The 17,456-nt window shown below is 38.4% G+C and overlaps 1 protein-coding gene across 9 annotated transcripts in view; it reads right to left on the reverse strand.

Moving 5' to 3' along the window:
• Positions 1 to 347: 347 nt before the first annotated feature.
• The window catches only part of ROBO2 (roundabout guidance receptor 2), a 474,209-nt gene continuing 457,100 nt past the window's right edge, over positions 348 to 17,456 (reverse strand). For 4 of the 9 annotated variants that reach the window (XM_074813479.1, XM_074813455.1, XM_074813464.1 and 1 more), the window contains 3 exons: positions 12,835 to 13,095; positions 8,203 to 8,403; positions 348 to 7,158 (listed from right to left, as the gene is read on the reverse strand). In XM_074813479.1, coding sequence (XP_074669580.1) covers positions 7,157 to 7,158; positions 8,203 to 8,403; positions 12,835 to 13,095 — 464 coding nt within the window. In that variant the 3' untranslated portion in view covers positions 348 to 7,156. The remainder of the gene's footprint in view (positions 7,159 to 8,202; positions 8,404 to 12,834; positions 13,096 to 17,456) is intronic. The other 5 variants (XM_074813504.1, XM_074813487.1, XM_074813496.1 and 2 more) reach the window with 2 other exon arrangements.

The following is a 17,456-nucleotide window of genomic DNA, read 5'->3' on the forward strand; positions in this document are numbered from 1 at the left end:
TTTGCCTGTTGGCACTCAAGGTGTATGTAAATTATTGTTACATGCTTCACCATCACTACCTATTGCTCTTCATTTCCCCTAATGACGCTCTCATCTGAATGCTAGTGCCTGCTCAGGTTGTACATGTGTAGAAAACAACTTCAACTCATCTGCGAGGTCTTTTTTTCTGTCTTTTTTCGTCCTTTTTTTTTTTTTTTCTTCTCTCTTTCCTATTGTGGTTTGCCTCAGACTTGTATTCATGAGGTAAGGAATACAGCTGCATGTTTTCTGCCTAGGGCAAAAACCTGCTGCCACTAGTGCAAGTAGCAGCTTAGAGGAAAAAGGAAGGGCATTCACACAAATAGCTAATCAAAGGGTTTTTAATGATACTCATTAGGAAAGAAATTCATTAACAAGCCAGCATACGAACATTCCCTGAAGGGATAGTGATGTTATTGGTCACATCAAAGGCCCCACCTGACTAACACCTTTATTGCTGTTCATAGTAAGGCCAAGTTAGCAGCAAAATCAGTCGCATTCAGTTCCTGCTAAGAAAAAAGTCAGGAAAGCATGGTCATTGAAACTGGATCAATTCTGTTTTACTAATAGGAATGGCTTCTCAGCTTTTCACAGGGATGTGTAGTTTAGCACCCACCACCGATGCTTTTGAATTCATACAATTTTACATTTCCTACCCCTCATTCTCTCCCCTGTTCTCTCTCTCTCCTTTTATTTGGATACCTCTGACTATGTGCAAACTGGTGCCCATGGTAGTGGTGCAGCCCCATGGCACCGCAAACCTCAGGTGGATGGATGCTAGTGCCCCTTTTCGAACAGAAGTCTGCAGAAGGCAGCCTCCTTGCAAGGTGCAGTGGGGAGCCATACTAAACTGTAGGCAGATCATTCAGCCGGACAAGGCACCGATCCAGGCACACCACAGCTTACACCTACTACTCAGAATGGACACGGCCTCTGAGCATCAGAGCCATTTCCAACTTGCAGGCATATAACTGCCTCTTTTTTATGCTCACGCTATTACTTACCCATAAAAGGGACTCTGTATTTTTCTGCCAACTCATTCCTAGAGGTTAGTATTGGTATCTTGGGATGCTCATTTGCTCGGTAAAAATTAGGTTTTTAAACAGACTGAACCAGAAATCTCACTTTTATTGCACTGCCCTGATACAGTGGAGCTCAGTTATTAGAACAAATTGGAGCAAGCCACTTTCTGGTTGTTATACCCACATAATTACCACAGACTGATACATGAAACCATGCTTCACTCTTATGCTTAGAGGGGAGATCTCCATTTTGCAAGGACAGAGCAAGTTCTATTATGCATTTTACTGCCAAAGGAGGTCAATTAAGTTTAATTGGTTCTAATTAGCACTTGCTCAAGCTGTTATATTCTTTACCTGCATCCGAGTGGCTCTCCAAGTGCTGCACAATGGATTCCTGCTTTTGAACACAAAGGAGGATTACTAATGGCATCCTTGAAGGCAAAAGATGCACTGATCAGCATAAATGGAGAACAAATATCAGCACAAATAGTAGCAGGCCTTTTTAGAAAAAAACCACAAACATTTCATCCCCATCTGGCTTTGATCAATTGAACTGAATGCAACTGTGCACCTTTAAAGTTATAACACAGAAAGTACACAAATGTAATTATTCTCTACCATAACTTCTTTACAGATGAAAGATAAGTATTTGGAGAATGGGTGGAGCAGAGGAAGAGTGTAGCAGCTCTGAAAAAATAAATAGATCTTTTCAATGGTAGCTAAAACAAAATATGAAAAAAAGGAAAAAAAGATCCTCAAACATGTAAATCTGAAATGCTTTGTTTTCTAGGATTTTTGAGGATTGTTTAAGACGTTGGTGTTTAAGTGACAGGTTTGTTTTTTTGGTGTTGTGTTTTGGATTTTTTTTTCCATTTTGCTGCAGAGAGAGGAACAACATCACTTGCCTAAATGTCAGCATAAGTCATTTCAGTCCTCAGGATGTGGTGAGAAGCTAGCATCAAACGCAGAATGGTCTACGACAGACTGAGTTGTCACATGTCAGAAGAGACACTGCAATGCTGAGGTGCACTCTAGGAACTTGTTTTCTGCTGGGATCTTCCTGGATGTAGCTACACAGTTAAAGCAGACTAGAGAGCAATCTAGTCCTTATGCCAGCACTAGAGCTCAGAGCTAGCTCTCCCCCAAACTCCAGTCCACATTCATAGCATGCAGGCATGGCACTCTGGGTCCCATGAGATGTCTCTAAGTTGTTGTACCTGTTATTCTGGGTGGAGGAGCGGTTGGTAGGGCAAGAGGTCAGTTTGAAACAGAAGCAGGGAACAAGCTAGAAACAGCAGGGTGGATGTTTGTAACCACTGCTCTACTGTGTTCCCTGGTCTCCCCTCCTCACTAGTAGGGTATATATCCAGCCACTCAATGCATGTAGAGCATTATATGCCCCCCTACACTACCACACCGCTTCTCTTGCACCCTGCCATGCCAGGCGCTCCAGATTCAGGGGATAGCAGCAGCACTGAGGACACAGACCACAGCAGGACAGCACTGAGACAAGGGCTGGGGAGGGTGATCCCAAAACATGAGACTTGACTAAGTGGTCCGAATGTGAACCACCACAACGGCTAACTCATCAGAGACCCTCCCTGCCTTGAAAAACTCTGTCCTCGGTGAAGTACCTTGCCTCTACATACGGGGTGCCTGACAAGGTGCCTAGCAAAGGGATCCACTGAAACCCGCTGAGCCTGAAGCCATGTGCGCTTCCCAGCTGAAGACTGCTGGGCTGCGAGCAACCAGGGCTGGGAGCTCATAGGCCCTGAGCATACTTCAGTCCTACTGGCTTGGCTTAACCACACATTTAAAATAAAGTACCAGATTTAGTGTCCCAAGGATCTATGGACTTTGGATAATTTATTTTGATAGGGAAACCAAAAGCAGTGAAGCTTATACGTATTATCAAGAGTTCAGAATTACATGTGAAACTGTAGTATACTTGCTGATTCTAAGGCAGCGTATGTTCCTTTTTTTAGTATTACTCTTTGCCATCTTTCCTGCTATTTGAATGTACCTCCTAAATGAATTGTCCATTGCCCACATGGTTTTCAAAAATAATTTATTTTTAGCTAATGTGTTCCAGATAGATGGAACACAAAACACATGTTAAAAAAATAAAAATGAAATTAAAAAATCCTCCCCTCAGCAAACAAATTCCCCACAATCTTTACAAAAGAAGGCCAACTTTTTTCCTTCTAGTTCCCCTGCTAAATTTCCACAAGGCCATTAATCATAAAAAAACCAAACTGCATAAATCGTAGAAAAGCCAAAGGAGCTGCCTGTATTTATAATTTTTTTTTTAAAAAGTTCCTGCCAGAATCTCCCCCAACCCAATTACCTTTCCTCTGTCAGTTGTGAGGACTCTTTCTCAGCCTTAGCACACACCTTTTCTCCTGGCTGGCAATGCATGGGCTGAGGCAAGCATAAACCAGCATATCATTATTTCAAACAGTCATGTCTTCCACTTGAACTCTCTATAGTTAAATCCATATACTTGAAACACTCCATGCTCCTTTTCTTTTGTACTTTTTCCAAGGAACAGCATTTCTGTTGTATTTCAGGTGACAACCGAAAGTTATTCGAAAGGGTCACTGACTTGGATAAGGACTTGAGAAATAATAAATAGCAAAAAAGAAATGCCTGTTGTTTGCATCACTGAAATGGCTGACCATACAGCAATACACCACTGAAGCACATGTAACAATTTATTATTTGGTCCTTCAGCCCTCCTGCATTTATAATTGAGCATATATTCAATGCAAAGATTGAGAAAAATTGACCTAGCATCTATCTGCACGTTCTGGGGATATTCTGTACTGGGTTGGCAGTAGCTTCACCAGTACAAAACCCCAAGTCCAAGGGTTCAGACCCACTGAACACAGGTTTTACACATCCACTACCTTACGGGCTTTAAGCAAAGTAATCTGTGCACTTTCAGTCCTTACTGTACAACGAGATAGTCTGTCTACAAATGGAGGATGTATCACTAGAATAGCTGTATCAGTGTAATTACATTGGTACAACTGTTCCCAATATGGACAGGACCTTAAACAGAAATCCCTGTGACAGGCAATGTTTACCACTGGCCTATTTAAAAGACAGCTCTTAGCTTAGTTCAAAAACCAGCATATAAAATGTTCCTTGTTACCTGTAAGTGGACAGTGATGATTATAGCTCAGTCTATGTTATTATTGCCTGATTTTCCCAGTTTGAGTTTCCACATATTGACTCCTTACTCAAGGTCTTTTAACATAGATTTGAAATGTGAATATGTTTTATTTTTTCCCCAGTAAATATACAATACACACTTCAACAGTACTATTAACCAACTTTTTATGCCAATTAAACTTTGCTGCACTAACACCAATGAAACACATTAAGAGGCCATACTTTTTTTGTGAACAAACTGTAGCCAATAAACAGTTTTTTAAAAAAACAAATTAAAAAACAATTCTAAGTGCTGCCACAACATCCCTTTTCTTTAAACACATTATTCACAATAAATGTTTTCAATTTTTTTTTAAAAAAGAAGAATACTTCTTTTAAAATAGTAAATTAAATGGCATTTTAAAAAATATGTACTGTGGTTCATTGGAAGTACACTGTATAGAAAAGAGAGAGAGAAAAAAAAAGAAGAGACATCACCTGTAGGATAATGGAGACACTTTGCGATACACAACAACACCTTATGTAATATTGTAAGCAAATTATTAATGAACAAAAATGTACAGAAGCAGATGGACAAGTTAGTGAATATCATGGTACTGCACAGCTTTAATACTGACACACATTTACTTTCCAGTGGAAGAGATAAAACACGTATTTGAAAGTAATTGGGATGACTTTATCAACATCTAATGATACTGAATTTTGAATAGAATATAGTGAGTAAGGTGTTCCACCAAAGCTCAGCACAAGCTCTGAATTAAAAGGAAAACAAATCTACCGACGACTGAGTTAAACATTTTCCAGAGAATTAAATTTGAATTGTACCCTGAATAGTCTTCTCTTCATATGATAATACCAAAATAAAAAACATACATATGTAAATATGATGCCTTCTTTATCTTGCTTGAACATTTCTGCACATTTTGAAGTAATGGTTTTAACTATAATGGCTTAACAAGCAGGAAAATTACATATATTCACTGGTCACATATATAAATAAATGCATACATTTTTTTCTCAACTTTTTTGGTTTTTAACCTGCTAAATAACAGTCTTGACCTTAAGGAAGTTAACTAGCATTTTTTTAATATTCAATAGTGCTGAGTTATAGTTGATGGCTGTAGTGTTTTATCTTATCATGGAACAAGTTAATGAAATGAAAAGCAACACATATTTAGCATTGTAATTTACTTCTCTAAAATTCTGCCATTACTAAGAGTGTTCTTAATACTGGTGAGCTCCAAGGCAATATATAAAACAACATAGACTGGTTATACGAAAAGGGTATTCAAATGGAAAGTTGTGTTCATGGTCAGATAACTAACAGAAACAAGCTGTAGGATGCAATATTTAAATTAAGCACCAAATGAATGGGCTATACACATACAATATTCTAAGAAAAGTTTGACAATTTACTTTGAGGTTTGAGAGGTACAGAAGATTTGGACAAAGTCATGAAAATTAATGAAGAGACAGGATGCTGTCATTAATGTCCACTTACAGAGTCTGGTTTATTCAAAAAGTGTATAAACATGCGTTATTTCCTCATCATAGCAGGGTTTGAAGCCACCCACTAAAACATAGGTCAAAGATTTTCTTTGCTTATATCCAACTTTTTGGATGTATTGTATTGCCAGAAATGTACTTAATGCAAGCTGAAAATAATTTGACCGTTGCTTTCCTTCCAAACACTAAACATTTTACTACAAATTTAGTGGATCCAGCTTCAGCTCTCACACACTTCAGGTAACAGAACACAAAGGTTTGTTTAGACTGCATCAAAACAATTAATGTCATGAATTTCAGTGGTGCAGCTCTATCTTCTATTATACTGTACACGTATTGGAAAAACGAAATAAGATACTCTGACATTTCAATTTTTTGGAAGCAGCCTGAATATGCCTTAATAATAAATTGCATCCTTAACTACTTACTAGGTATTCCTTGAGTTTATATTGTTAGCTTCTCCTGGGAAATCTCTGTCTTATATTTTGGGTTGGAGAAATTAATGGTAATAATTCTTTTAAAACTGCAATATAAAAACAGCTTTAGTGAAACACCCTAAATTCTTTTGTTTGTAGCAAGGTTTGTTTTTCTTCCCCTTTACTTAAGTGGCATGGGATGGCTAAAAACAGATACTAAGGGCATCATTCTAGTGAAAGGGTCTAGGCCATCTCATGCTACCTTTAATTTTAATATTCACTCTTTAATTTCACACTTCCAACTTCTGACCCCTTCTTAAATAGGAAGAGCAACTATGTTGCTTGCCTTTAAAAGATTTAAATCTGTCTCTAATGTCTTCACTGACATCAGTTTTGCCTGTCACTTTCTCATGTCTACACCCCAATGGAAAACCACCTAACATACTCCTTTACATCCAGCATTATCCAAAGTAGCTTACAGTACGTAAACCTTCTTCACACATTCAGTTTCTTTTTTCTTCATGTCATGAGGAGTAGAGTTTTGTGCTTATCACCAAATAAAATTGCAGTGCAAACTTTAAACATAAAAGTTACACAATTAAAAGTTAATATATGGCACCACAGCCTATTAATTCACATATAGTACAACAGACCAATAAAAACAGACATGAATATGAACATAGCTAAAAAGAAGGTGAGCTTGCATAGCAATGCAACAAAAGAAATTATATACACAAGGAAATCCTTTTCATCCTGGAGGGTGGTTTTTTTTTTTTTTTCTTTCTTTTTTATATACTCCTGACAAGGAATAGTTTAAGGTGGATGGTGTATTAAAGAGAAGAACACAAGTAAAGTATCTGTGGGATATGTGTGGCTGTGTGTCTTTACATTGCATTTACAGTTCTTTTAATAGTACATAAATAAAGAAAATGTTCATTGCACTGTTTAGTGTCATCACTTCCATGAGTTCAGACCTGATGATCCATCAGAGCAGCTTGCAATGTGTCTTCTCAACTACTCTATAGAGAGAAACAAAGAGAGAGAAAGAGGTTGTAATAAGGAGGAAAAAACACAAAACAAAGCCTATGGCAATATTACTGCAGCATGGGATGAATATTCAATAGGTTAGGAGAAGAGAGTTAATTGCTTCTAAGATGAAAAGCAATGAATGCTAAAATTCAGCGCTTACCAACACCATATCTGAGACAGCACATTTCAGGGTTTGTGGATCACCATTAGCTCTCTTACAAACTATTGGGTGGTAACTGTCGGGAGGTGCTGAGGGTTTGACTGCAGCAAATAGAAGGCAGACATGCCAACAGCTACATTGCTTTTACTAGTAAACATTCCAGTATGCCTGAGCTGCAGTGTTGGTGTACTACTTCAGACAATAGAGTCAAACCTTTGGGCATCTGGTACTACCATCATGTACACAGCATTAACCTGGTTTTATACAAGGTTTAACAGATATTGAGGGGTAATAGAAAAAAGGCTGGAAAATAATTCCCCTGGCCTGGGAAGTTGAGGAAAGGGTTGAGATATACAACTGAAAAACTGGGCTACACAGTCGAAAAAAGAGAACCTCCATCTAAGGTCAAAAAGAGCAGAATACTGCTCATCAAGCAACAGAAACTTAAGGAAAAGGCATCACAAGCCTGCCAACATGCCCAACAAATTCAGCACCCTTTTCATCCACTCCTCTGAGAAAAACTGCCAAGAGCATTTCCAAGACAAACACACTACACTTTGCCAAGAAAATTCTAAATTAGTAGAATTTCTTTTCAATTTCCACAGTGTTTCACTAGCATTACACACTGAAAGATGTACTATGTGGACACTCTTGGCATGGCTTATACAGATTTGAACTGGTCCAAACCAAAGAACAGAGGAACTTCATTTGTTTGTCATTACAGGCAAAACACCTCAGAAGGCAAAAAGATCTGGGTAAAATTTAATCTGATTATCACATTCTCTCTGATATTCCTCCTCTATTCAAAACAGATTTATAATTTTTCTCTTTTTCTCTATTTGAGAGTTTGAACTGTAGCTAGAGATAAACTTACATAATTCACCAGTAAACTGTCCTTGACTGTTTGATCCCACATAGCCTACATCGAGAAGGTCACTGGCATTGCGTTGGTGACCTCCCCGCAAGACTTCACCTTTTCTAGGTCCGGTCGATCCTTTAGAAGAAGCTGTTCCTGAAGAGCTGTGGCCGCCAGGGGATGGGAAGTTGGGTTTACTATATGGTACGAGTGCCTCTTCTAGAAAAGCAAAACAAAACAAAACAAAACAAAAACCAAGTAAATTCCTATAAATACGAATAAACAAGCTATTCTTATATGGACATCATATTCATTCCTGCCCTCAGATATCTGTCTTTTGTCTTTCTTTATAGCGTGGCAATTTTACTTAAGAAAATACACAGCTCAGTGTTATATCCCACAGACAAAGAAACCAGCATGAATTTAATCTTGCTTTCATGTGAACTCAGAAGTTAGTTTGTATTAATTATAAAAAGTCTAGATTTTTTATGAATAGATCATGAATCAAAGATACTTTAATAAAAATAGATGCACATACAATTTCCAAAACAATGCAGCTATGATTAGATTTCTGCTTCAAGTCTACATGAATGCACTTTTTCCTTTTCTTTAGCTTAAATTATGGTAACATTACCTCAATCAATTTAGATAAAGAACTACAATATCAGCTAATTTAATTAGCTTCCAGCAGCTCAGTAATTTCTAACGATGCAAAGTACACTGAAGATTTTTTTAACTGGTTGTGAATTACCTTGGAAAATATTATATTCTACATAGTATTAGTAGTTGTAATATTTGGGGTGAGTAAATCTTCCTGCAGCTTGTTTCATGTTCCATTATGAGCAAAAGACTTACTTTTGCTCACTTGGCTTCTTCCTCTCTGAACTGCTTGCAAGAGCAGGATTAATACCAATAAAGCATAGGGCTGTATGTCTTCATATAGCATGAAGTAAAACAAGACATCACATCTGATTAGAGTTTCCAGGAGATATTGTTGTAATAATCCTAACCTAAGAAGCAAAACAGCAGCACTGATTTAACACTAATAGAAGCACTATTTTATTTCTTTGCTGTGTATGATCCACTTTTGCCATCTCAGAACCCTGCTAAATATAGTTTGATTCAAGAAAGAATCTGAGTATGTATGCTTAACCTCAAACACAGGAATTGCCCCTTCTGAAATCAGTGGGATATCTCGTGCTTGAATCTTACATTTTTTAAAGTGAATATGAGATGAAAGGGGTTTCTTTATTTAGCTTTTCCTATTGTCTTCACTCTTAAACAACCTCAAGAGGAGAAACAGACTTTCTTTGACAGAGGGCAGGAACACAGAAGGAAAAGTAGGTGGGGATGGTTGGAAAGAAAAGGAGATAGAAATGCTTTTATTCACAACCCTAAAGTCTGTGCAAAGGCTGCAGCAGAGGCACAATTAACTTAGGGAAATGCTAAATGAGAACAAATTTGTGGAAGAAACCCAGGATTTCATTCTTTGTGCCTACTGCCACAAGTGAGTAGGACATGGGAATTCCCCCTGTGATCTGCTATTGAACAGAACCCATTTGTACGGTAAATCTGTTGCAGAAGAGGGCAGGCAGCTGACTTCTTTCTCTGTCAAAGTATCTCCCTCTGGCCCTGCCCAAGGGACCAGAATATTTGCGCTGCAGGACATAAGGGCATTATCAGTGTTTTGTGCCATGATCGTGTGCTGTCCTTACTGAAATATAAAGAAATGCTTAAAAGACATAGTAAAATGGCATTTATTAGCCATAGCCTCCTAAATTATGTTACTTGTTCTTTATATATCAAGCCCTAACAATAGAATCAGATGCAAACCTGGTTTCCGAAGGCTGGCTAAAATATGGAACAGCTTGCATTAAGGCAGCAATAAAGTAAGAAGCATAAATCAGTTCAGCAGAAAGCTGGATACATTTTTAAAGGATGGATAGAAAAGTCACTAGCATTGCAAAAGAGTTTGAAGATGACATATATGGTCAATTGATTTGTTTTTCTAGTTTGCGGACTCAGGATAAGGCCTCCTTCGGGTTCAATGAAATATTGAGAAAAAACGACCATGAATAAATATAAAGTGCATTATCATTATAGAGCATATGGTGTGTTAAATTATCTGTTGTGCCCTCAGAAATAAATACAATCCATAAAATACGCAATTGTGACATAAAATACAGGCTAAGTTTTTTCATAACATTCTAGCACATGAAAGGTAGTTGTCTCAAGTCCTCAGGATGGGTTCACATTTATCAAAACACTGCCTCATGCCCCATGTGTGCAAAGAATATGGGAGGCTTTACCGATGACTTTCTCTTTGAAATACTGAGCCTTTAATTTGAAGATATAATTCTAGCCCCTGTGAAGTCAGGATGTATGTGTGTAATGATGATTCTATACCTTATAAGATAACCAAAAGACTGTTAACATTATCAAAACTATTGTAACTTGATCTAGCACTACTTTCTTTAGAGGCATAGCTGAGAATGTCCTATTTGATGTGCTGTAACTGCAGTTCTACAACAAAGCCATTGGCAGGAACTCAGTGATCTTGTTTATACTGAAAGCAGCCAGTGGAAACACGGTTCCCAGAATTAGGTATTTTTATTGTATTCAACTTCAAACCAAAGCTCCTGCTTTCAAAATTTCACTCACAGCTTGATAATATCTGAATGAAGCCCCCTAAGCTGCAAAATAGCTATTTTCTGGAAGCTGATAGCTAATAATAACTCCTTTTGGAAATATATTGAAAACTGGGACAGGATAGATTTCCAGAGATCTTTGTCATTAATAAAGGAAAAGGGAAGAAGCACAACTAATATTATTAAAACCCCAAAGTTTAGTAACAAACAAGCATCACACACAAGAGTAGCCTTTTAAAAATCTACCAGAGAAAAGCATACAGAGCAAGAAAGCTGTAGTGCGAGAAGCTGGGGTAAGAAAACAGACAGACAGATAGGAAGCTCTGGCCCACCTTGCGCACAAACTTTATGAACCCCTCTCACAGGAATCCTTTGTCATGCATAAAGGATATGCAATTGCCCTGGTCATCCTGAATTTGATAAGAACAAGACACCTGTAATCATTCCAGCCCTAAATTCAGTGTTCATGTAGGACACTAGAAGTGTCAAGATCAAGTTTTTTTTATTTAAGGACAGATAAATACAAGTCCTGTAGGATGAGAATTTTAGTACTGTATACCCTCTATATCACAGAATAACTTGACAACTTCTATTTGTACATTTACAAAGCAGAGGAAAAGGAGGGGAGTTCTGCTAACCAGGTCAGAGAAGCATCCTTAATGATAATTTACAAAGAAATGAGATGTTTAAAGTATATTTGGGCTATTTTCTGTGTGTTTGTACATCTTGTACATTGTAAGCAAATTTGCCATTTCACCAAGTAGCATGATTTTTGCACACTATTTTTAAACGCAACTTCACATCATCATCTTACAACATGAACACTCACTTGTTTATGCAGCTGAAAGATTAGGGGATTTTAATGGTAGCATTATCGTTATATTTTCAAATATGGATTGTATTTGAAATATTTACATTTTAAATAGGGGTAGCAATATTCCTAGGAGGACTTTATTCAGTAAATCCTGCCTCCAAGACACATTTGCCTGCATACTCCTATTTTTTTTTTTAAATGTCATTGGTATTAGTGTGCTAGATTAACAAGGAGCATTAATAGTAGAATAAAATCAAGAAAAAGATGGGTAATATGAGTACCTCTAGTGTTACTGTGGGAGCAACATACATACTTGAAGAAATACTGTAGCCCTACAGAAAGCTCCATGTACAGTATAATATTTTTTTAAAATCTTCTTAATTGTCCTCTTGTACCACTCTAATCAGCACTGGGATAACGTGTGATTAGTGGGTTAAAGAAAATACCCTGGTATGAGGGTAAAAGCTGAAACAGCAGCTTTTACTTGAGGTCAGGCTGACAGAAGGAATCTGCGAATACTGTAGAACTACAACTCCAGCTCAGCAATGCCTCCTGCACACATTTTTACAGACTTGAAATCCATTTAGGAGATAAAGTCAGCACTCGGCAATGAGCAGATCCTGCATAAAGGTGAAAACTTGCACTGTCATCTTGCTGGGCCTAAGAGATGAATGTTACTTTGTCATATCCTTGAATAAGGAGAAGACTGTTTTAAATACAGCTGGAAGGAATGTCAGTAGCTCAGAAGGATCAGCCTTCTTGCAGACAGGCAAAAACAACTGCTGACAATTTAGAAGCAGGTTGAAAGAACTAGAAAATATGGCCCTATATGTATAAATAAATACATCTAACAGAAAGTACTCTAAAAATCTGTCTCTCCTCCCCTGACTGCCTGAAACTGTTCCTGTTTGTCCACTGCTATGCTTGACAACATTATTAATTGCCAAAACACTGTAAAGAATGCACCGAGTCAGGTGTTAATGAGATTTCATTGTTGCAGGAGGGAAAATACTTGGATCACAAGCTCTCACTTCACTTTGCCTTTTCTTATTTTCCAGCCGGAGCCTCACCAGTACTGGCACAGAGGAGCGTGAGGTGATCCTAGGCTCCTGCCAGATACAGAAACCCTCAGCTGAGAAGTGTCAAGAAGCCGTCTGCGTTGCCTCGGCTGGTGCAGCACACACACACCTGATCCGAAGGCTTGTTTGTGTTGGGCTTTCCTGAAATCCTCTTGGCGGTCTGTCGAGCTTATCCACTCCTGGGTTTGCCGCTGCCACTCTAGTGACGTTCTAGCTTGCCGGTCCAGGGAGCTCTTTGTTTCATCTACGTTGGGTGCATGCTGCCTCTCAAGAGAGCTTCCTTTCCTCTCTGCCGAGCCTCCGCGCTGGCCGGGGACTATTTGCTGCCTTAAACCCTGACCAGGGGGCGGGTCGGGTGGTGGTGGAAGATCTAAAAAATGTGAATAAGATTTAGATGAACTAATTTTTTAATTGAAACAGAAGGTCTATTTGATGCTGAAAAGAAAAGTCCCTTGCAAATGGCACGAATCACTTCACTTGCTGATTTTAAAAGGAGGAAATTTCAGTTAATCAGAAAAGTGTTTTTAACTTCCGTTAGCTTTTTATTCAGGTTACTGTGTTGCTAGCTCTTTCTAACTTCCACAAAAATCAATAGACTCTGAGTCCTGACTTACATTTCTAAGGATGGGATTTATTTTCTGTGGAATATACTTCAGCTGGCTCTTTCAGTAACAGCAAGCAATTAAGAAAGGCTATGAAAAACTGATCTATGTCGGTTGATAATTTCCCCCCATCATACTGGAGTTTGCTTCCTCATCCCCATTTTTGGACTTCACTTTCAGCTTGAGGTTTAAACTCAAAATATAAATATACAACTTTATCAAAATTAATAAATTCCACAAAAATTTTGGGAAAAATTATTCACAAAACCTACTGTGATTGAAAAAGCATCAACACATCTGTGAAAAATGCATGTTTAAATGGAACCACCAAACAACAGGTGAGCATTTTATTCAAGCACTATTTGAAAATTCAGACAAGAGCTAGAGTCTTCACAGTCAAGAGGATGGCCACTCTTAAGTTTAGCAGTCTAGCAAATATAACTAATCAAAATACAATTTCAGCTGAACACTGAAAGATGCTTGCCTGGTCTCTAACAACTTCTACCCTTTTCAAGTTTACCACCAGGACTACTAAAATGCTTGTAGAATTGAAGATCAAGCTTCTAATCACATTTGTGGAGGCAAAAGTACATTTTGTTTATTAGTCTTTGACCAAAGGTAATTACAGAATCTGGATAGTTACAATTCTAAATGCAAGATTTTCATGTAAATGATATGATAGATGTATAATAGTCCAGAAAAGTCCTCAACTTATTAAAAAAAAAAAAATAGAAAAGGGAAGCACCTTTAGTATTGTAATGAAAACTTTCCCATATTGGATATTCATTTTATATGTAAAATACTTGTTGATAATTCTGGTTTTGGGCAATGCCTAACCCAAATAAATCTGTGCAGCCCCACTAACTTCACTAAACCTATGTTAGTTTACACTAGACAGGGTCTGTCCTGCTTTCTAGTCTTTCGTATCTTACAGTGTTGTGAAGATTTATCAAGGAAGAGAACCTGGCTCAATAACAGGCATGGAAAAGTAAGCCTCTGCTTTGCCTGCAGGAAAGTCTGATGTCTATAACTCTAGTGAAATTGAAATTCATGTTATAAATTGCTGAGGAGGCCTTTGGAGGGAATTTATTTTGAAGTCTGTAATCCGGCTTTATATAACGCTACACAGACTTTTCTTCATGTTCTTTCTGTATAGAGGTGATATTCATACCTCATATATGGGGTAGAAGCTTCCAAATTTGCCGAGATGTCATTCCAGTCAACACTGTCTCTTACAGATAAATGCGGACATGTGGTTTATTTGTGTCTAAAAGGGAACGAAGTTTTATCTGACGTTGCTCCTGTACCTTTGTCCACAGCTGAAGAGCTGTACCGCAGATTAAGTTATCTATTTTCTGGCTAGAACAGCCTTATAATAATCTGTCATTGAGCTTGGTGTATGCTTTATGTTCAGCACTAGTTTACTTGAGAAATTTTTAGTTATGAATATAGATGTGACCTTTCTTGACAATGACTACACTTGAGTTACTGTAGGTGGAAGCAGGAGGGTATGGGAGCTTGCCAATGTTAAAATTGCTTTATAGTGTTGGCTTCCAAAATGGCATTTCTTATAATTGATTTTATTGCAATCATAACCAGTTAATGTACAGAACCACAACACTGGCATCTGCTTATGCAATCTGAAATAGAGATTACTGAAATTGTGATTTATAAGCACTTTATGGAAATGCATTGAATCCAATAAACACAGTCATAACATGGCATCTGACAATACAATTTTCGAAGATAAAATATTTACCATTCAATATAAACAAAATTTTAAAGTATCGTAGCAAAAAAAAAAAAGTTAAAATTATTGCAGTATTCTTAACGTATAATAGTATCCTTCTTCAGAAATTGCTGTCTAATAGTTGTTATTAATTAGATACTGAGAAAGAAAGAAGGTGTGTACTTAAACCGTACCGCGTGTTCTAGAGCTAGCTGCAACACCTGGAATTACTGTAGACTTATGCTGCTGATCTACCATTATTCTTGCTTTTATCCATTCACAAAATGGGCATAATGACTGCTTTATGCATAGAGGTGAAATGAAAAATCATGTTTGCAAAGTTCTTTGGGTGTTTTAGACCTGTGGGTGAGTTGAAATTAAAAATAAAATTTATCTTCTAATGAAGCTTCACACAATTCTGGAAGAATTACAGGTAGTACGTAATTAATGTAGGCTGGCTCCAGCCTGAGTACAGACTTACTGACCTGTGTTGGACATGTCTGAGAAGATCTGTAAGAATGGTAGTAATTCTAGCCAACCATCTCCTGACTAAACCATTTGCTTTTTCACCTTCTGACACAGGTTGATTGTCACAGTAACACTTACCTTTCCTTTCTAATAAAAGAAGCTAGGAGAGAGCTTAATTTGTAAATGTGGCTTTTTATTTGCTCTACAACTTAAATCCTGCAGTGCAAATCTTCTGCCTTAGATAAATTACTAAATATGCTCTGTTATCTTGCCTGAGCATATATAAAGAACCCGTGTACGTGGAGTCATGAGTTTCTTTCTCCAGTGCCGCAGAGGGCCTCTCCTCTCCTCTCCTCTCCTCTCCTCTCCTCTCCTCTCCTCTCCTCTCCTCTCCTCTCCTCTCCTCTCCTCTCCTCTCCTCTCCTCTCCTCTCCTCTCCTCTCCTCTCCTCTCCTCTCCTCTCCTCTCCTCTCCTCTCCTCTCCTCTCCTCTCCTCTCCTCTCCTCTCCTCTCCTCTCCTCTCCTCTCCTCTCCTCTCCTCTCCTCTCCTCTCCTCTCCTCTCCTCTCCTAACATGTCCATATGTGACTGTGCACATGTCTCCACACACACTTGCAAGTATGCACATACATGATGGTTAATGGTTGGCATTTCGACTGCTAGTAAAGGGGTAACAGAGATCAGATGAGTTAGTAGTCTCAGTCCCTAGCAGGCAGACATTACCACATAGAGGCAAGCCAACTCATTCCACCATGTCAATAACTTCAGAGAAGTTTTGACTCTAGAAATTTAGGGACTTCAGAAGGATTTTCAGTGAGGATACCCAGAGTGGTATCACTGATTGTCACTGTACTTCCATCTAAATGACATTTATCACAGAATCACAGAACCATCTAGGTTGGAAAAAACCTTGAAGATCATCTAGTCCAACCATTAACCTAACACTGACAGTTCCCAACTACACCATATCCCTCAGCGCTATGTCAACCCGACTCTTAAACACCTCCAGGGATGGGGACTCCACCACCTCCCTGGGCAGCCCATTCCAACACCTAACAACCCCTTCTGGAAAGAAATGCTTCCTAATATCCAGTCTAAACCTTCCCTGGTGCAACTTGAGGCCATTCCCTCTTGTCCTATTGCTTATTACTTGGTTAAAGAGACTCATCCCCAGCTCTCTGCAACTTCCTTTCAGGTAATTGTAGAGGGCAATGAGGTCTCCCCTCAGCCTCCTTCTTCCAGGTCTTTCACGTTACACTGAGCTAGTAACTTACTAGGCCAGTGGGATGTCATCCAGACCACCACTTGCAGCCTCTATGGCAGGATTATCAAACCTGCAAGGCAATTTCTAAGTGCACTGTTGGTCAGATGATGGTCTTATTGATTTAGTAATGGAGGGATTGTGATTGAGAAGCTGTAGGACATCAGAGTGCCTGATAAGAGGCAGATGAATGTTCGGCCTGGGATTACTCCAGCCCTCCTTTAGAAGGCAGAGCATTGGCCAAATGATTCAGGCACCAGTCAAGCTTTGGCACAGCCTCTCATTATTAACTGGAAAAAGCAGCAAGTTACAGAACCTACAAGTATAAAGACATCCCTTTCTACCTGTGCCAGTGATTAGGTTTTCCTAGGGGTGATAATTACTGCAACATTTAATAAGACTCTGAACTACTTTCAGCATCAGAAGGTAAGCATTTTCTCCACAGTGATCTACCTTAGCAAAAATTGATTTGTAATACATGATAGGAAGTCAGTGGCAAAGCTAATAGAAGTCTTAAGTTCCAGTTCTCCTTTGTAACCCCTAACCATATTTCCCTTTTGCCTCCTCTTTGTTTTTATTAAACATCATGCTCAGCTAAGGAAGGGCTTTTAACTTCAGTCATGCAGTTACCATGCCACCACTCATATGACAGATTCCACTGTTTTACAATTC

Source organism: Strix aluco, chromosome 2 (genome assembly GCF_031877795.1).
Source record: "Strix aluco isolate bStrAlu1 chromosome 2, bStrAlu1.hap1, whole genome shotgun sequence".
Taxonomy (NCBI): Eukaryota; Metazoa; Chordata; class Aves; order Strigiformes; family Strigidae; genus Strix; species Strix aluco.